Source organism: Nicotiana attenuata, chromosome 1 (genome assembly GCF_001879085.1).
Source record: "Nicotiana attenuata strain UT chromosome 1, NIATTr2, whole genome shotgun sequence".
Classification (NCBI taxonomy): domain Eukaryota; kingdom Viridiplantae; phylum Streptophyta; class Magnoliopsida; order Solanales; family Solanaceae; genus Nicotiana; species Nicotiana attenuata.
In genome coordinates this window covers 99,919,431-99,923,268 of record NC_031989.1, presented here as the reverse complement: position 1 = coordinate 99,923,268, position 3,838 = coordinate 99,919,431, and the positions used below count along the sequence as shown (strand labels likewise).

General features: G+C 42.9%; 1 protein-coding gene across 1 annotated transcript; it reads right to left on the bottom strand.

Moving 5' to 3' along the window:
* On the bottom strand, positions 223-2,914 carry LOC109238920. The gene is made up of 4 exons (XM_019405419.1): positions 2,422-2,914; positions 2,318-2,375; positions 1,738-2,152; positions 223-384 (listed from the first exon to the last, which is right to left on the bottom strand). The coding sequence occupies exons 1-4, from the start codon at positions 2,912-2,914 to the stop codon at positions 223-225; spliced, it is 1,128 nt and encodes a 375-aa protein (XP_019260964.1).

The following is a 3,838-nucleotide window of genomic DNA, read 5'->3' as shown; positions in this document are numbered from 1 at the left end:
CAGAAAGAACTTCAAACATACAGAGATTCGAACAATAGAAATCAGAGAAATCAAAAACCTAAAGTAGCGTAGTGCTAAAAAATCGGTTAATAGTGAAGAAACAAGAAACTCTTTAAAGAAAAATCGACGACGAACTCAGAAACTTTCCAGATCTACAAAGATCTGGATGGATTCATGTTGAGGGTTTTGAAGAAAGAATGAAAGGGTAAAGAGAATCCAGTCTCAAACAAGAGATTTGAACCGTAAAATCATCGAAATAGTAACACTCACAACCATAGACGGACTCTCAGAGAGTCTTGAACCAGATTTAGTTAGATCTCTTCGAGATCTTTCCAGGAAATCATGAGAACGAGCAACCAGGAGAGGTAGAAGATCAGTAGGAGCCTCAAACGGCCATGGAAATCCATAGATCGAACAGGAATCAAAGGGATTAGGGCTGGTTTTGGGTGGCAGCGGCTAGGGTTAGGCTTTAGGTCTCAGAGAGACGGAGAGAATTAGGGATTCTAGGCGGCCGTTTGTGAATAATGGATAGGGTTTTGGGGGGTCGTTTGGTTAAAATGGTAAGAAGTGATGGTGGCCGTTGATCTCTATGATCAACGACCAGGATTTAGAGGGTTTGGGGTCGGGTAGGATTTAATTGGGTTAGGGGTGATTGTTTTGGGTCTGGGGAGTTTTGGGCTGCTTTTGGGTTAATATTAAGGGGCTTGGGTTGGTTTTAAAGGTGGCCAGGTATGAAAAATAAAAGGCTATTTGTTAAATACCCAAACAATTGATAAGAAATATTTTATAAAATAATTAACAGATTATAAGAAATAATTTTCATGCATAAAATGATTTAAAATAATTACTCAATATTTTAAAAATATAAAAGGCTATTTTCTGGTAAGATAATGAAATAATGCATGCATTGGCTATAATTGCAAAGTAATTGCAATTATAACCCTTAAAATATAAATGTGGCTATTTGCGAAATAATTAAAACTTAGTACAAATACAAATAACAAAATTAAGCCACAAAATTATTATAAAACTATTTGTGATGCAATTAGTGATTGTTTATATAAATAAAAATGCTGGGATAAATTAATTAAAAATTCCTAAAAAATACAGAAATTATGGAAAAATGTCAATTGATGTTGATGCATAGTTTTGAAGGCATATATGCTTGTTTAAAAATATTATAGGGAAAAATTGGGTATCAACAGGGTGCGGTGCATTTCATGCCCGCAAGTCTCGATAGACAGGTCGAGAGTCCTCCAAGTAGGTTATCAGCTTAGCGGAAGATGTTGGTGCGCTCCATTTTCTCCGGAGTTGCTTGTTTAGTCAGTATGATTTAGGCGTGTATTGTTTGGTATAGCGGGGCCCTGTCCCGACCCTTATGATAAGTAGGTACTCTTAGAGGCTTGTAGACAGATGTCATGTATACGGATACTTGTATGGCCTTGTCGGCCTATATTTTAAGTATATAATGGATCACATTGGCCATATAGGCCCGTATATCACAGGTATGAGTTTTTATATCATGTTGGGTCATTTTATGTCGGGTATTCCCTCATGTTTACTCTGGTTATCTCATGACGCCCCTTCTGGCCCACTTACCCATGATGATGTAATAAGAAATATACGTTACGTTGGTACTCGGTTGAGTAAGGTACCGGGTGCCCGTTGCGGCCCATCGATTTGGGTCGTGACAATGATGTGGAAGGTGGTTTCCAGAGTGACGTCGCCGGCCAGTACAGGGAGTGTAATTTCTCCTGATGTTCGCTCAACTGCATTGTTAAAACCCGTTAGTGTGATGCAACGCGACACTATCTTATCCTCGAGTTCCATTTGTACAAGTACTCGAGGGTGGATAATGCACGCGCCGTTTCCATCGTCTACCATAATGCGTCTCACATCGATATCTAAAATTCGTAAAGCGATAACAAGGGCATCATAGTGAGGGAAAACCAAAGCATTGGTATCCGACTTATCGAAGATGATACTTTCTTCGAGTTCGTCATATCGTTCATGGGTGATTGACCGTTTGAGCTTGTGGGTTATGGTTAATTTCATACTGTTGATAGAAGTATCATCGTTGCCGCAAATGATCATGTAGATGGTGCGGGTTGGCGAGGGCGGTTTTGGTGGTCCTTGATGTTGTTCACGTCCTCTGGCAAAATTGGTCCTTCCTCGGTCACTCAGCAATTCTTTGAGGTGTCCCTATCGTACCATGTTTATGACCTCCTGTCTTAGACTGATGCAATCCTCAGTTTTGTGTCATCGCTCTTGGTGGAATTTGCACGGGGCATCTGATTTTATGGAACTCAGATCTGACCTCATCTTTTGTGGCCACTTCAACTTTGTTCCGAGCTTCTCCAAGGCGTAAACTATTTCTATAGGTGACACAAAAATTGTGAGCAGATAACAAAGGGGGCATACCTCTTTCGTTCCGGTGAGTCTCTGTCTGTGATCTGGGTGGGCCCTCTTCATGGCGGGAGGGAGGCACAATGGCGCTTCTGACATATGGTAGATGTCTTTCCTGGTTGGGTCGTGGAGCTACTAGGTCCCTCATGATATCATTTCTTCGGTCTTTTCTGGATTCGGCTTGTACCGAGTTTAGCCAATGAGTCAAGCCATTAAGGTCGTCCTCGTCTACTCTGACCTCGGCACAACATGCGTTGTGTATTTCATCCCAAGTAGTTGGGGGGTACTTCATAAGCCAACTTAATAATTTTCTAGTTGCCCTTGAACCATTTCTGCTCAACCCGTTCTGGAAAGCTGCAACCGCCATCCATTCCGATACATTCGGCATGGTCATCCTTACTCGGTTGACACGGGCGAGGAAGTCCCTCAATCCTTCTCCCGGAGACTGCTTGATGGAAAATATGTCGTTTACTCTTGCTTCGGCCTTTTTGGCCCCAGCATGAGCCATTACGAACTTGTCGCCATCTCTTCAAAGGTCTCAATATAATTCACAGACAGTTGTGAATACCATGTTAACGCACCTTCCGTGAGGGTTTCGCTGAATTTATTCAACAAAATGGAGGATACTTGTTCCTTGGCGAGATCATCGCCTTTCACGTTGGTGACGTGGTGAGTTACATGGTCTTCGGTAGCGGTCGTACCATCATATATTTTCAGGTAGGGCGGCATCTTAAAGGTCTTTGGTATGGCATGCGAAGTGGCATCGTCGATGTACGGCTGCTCTAGGAATGAGCCGCCGTCTCTCTTTCGATAGAGCTTAGGAGTGCCCGATATTTTATCGACCCTTTCTTGGTGTTCTCTCATTTGGTCCCGAAGTACTTTGTTATCATTTTCCATTTCCTACATCCTTTTCAGGATGGCCGCGAGAGTGTCGTCGCCTGCATTATTAAGAACATTATGAGTAATACCTGTCGTTGCAGGAGGACGAGGAGGAGGAAGGTGATCATGTTGCTCGTCTGTTTGTGGTATAACGCAAGTCCTTGCATTTTATGTAGTTGTGTCTCGAGCGGGCTTATGGAGGATACTGTAAGTGTGTCAGTCAGCCTAGCCTCAAGGAGCTTTTTTACTGCTGGTGGCGTCTCCTCTGTCACGAATGTGGAGGCTCCCTTACCAAACGATTTCGTGATGCTACAGTGAGGAGGGGGTGACCCGCCTCGCCTGGGGGAGGCACTGGGCGCTGCGCCCTCGTCCACTGCTTCAAAGTCCTCATTGATGATGCTCATGAGGTTGGTAAGGAGGTCGCTCGTTATCCTTACTTTGTCTTCTCTGTTACCTACTATGTCAGATCTATGTATGCAAAGGAAGAGAGTCTTGTTCTTGATTTTTTTTTCTGTTAGCAATACGTGTTAGTTATAGATCTAGAGGAAACTAG

What these genes read in the sequence shown, in the direction of transcription:
- LOC109238920 (XM_019405419.1), bottom strand. Translation starts at nt 2,914, where the DNA reads ATGGCTCATGCTGGGGCCAAAAAGGCCGAAGCAAGAGTAAACGACATA. An exon ending in AAGTGGCCACAAAAGATGAG is followed by an intron (nt 2,153 to 2,317) that starts GTCAGATCTGAG and finishes CAATTTTGCCAG; the next exon opens with AGGACGTGAACAACATCAAG. An exon ending in CAGGAGAAATTACACTCCCT is followed by an intron (nt 385 to 1,737) that starts GTACTGGCCGGC and finishes TGGCCGTTTGAG; the next exon opens with GCTCCTACTGATCTTCTACC.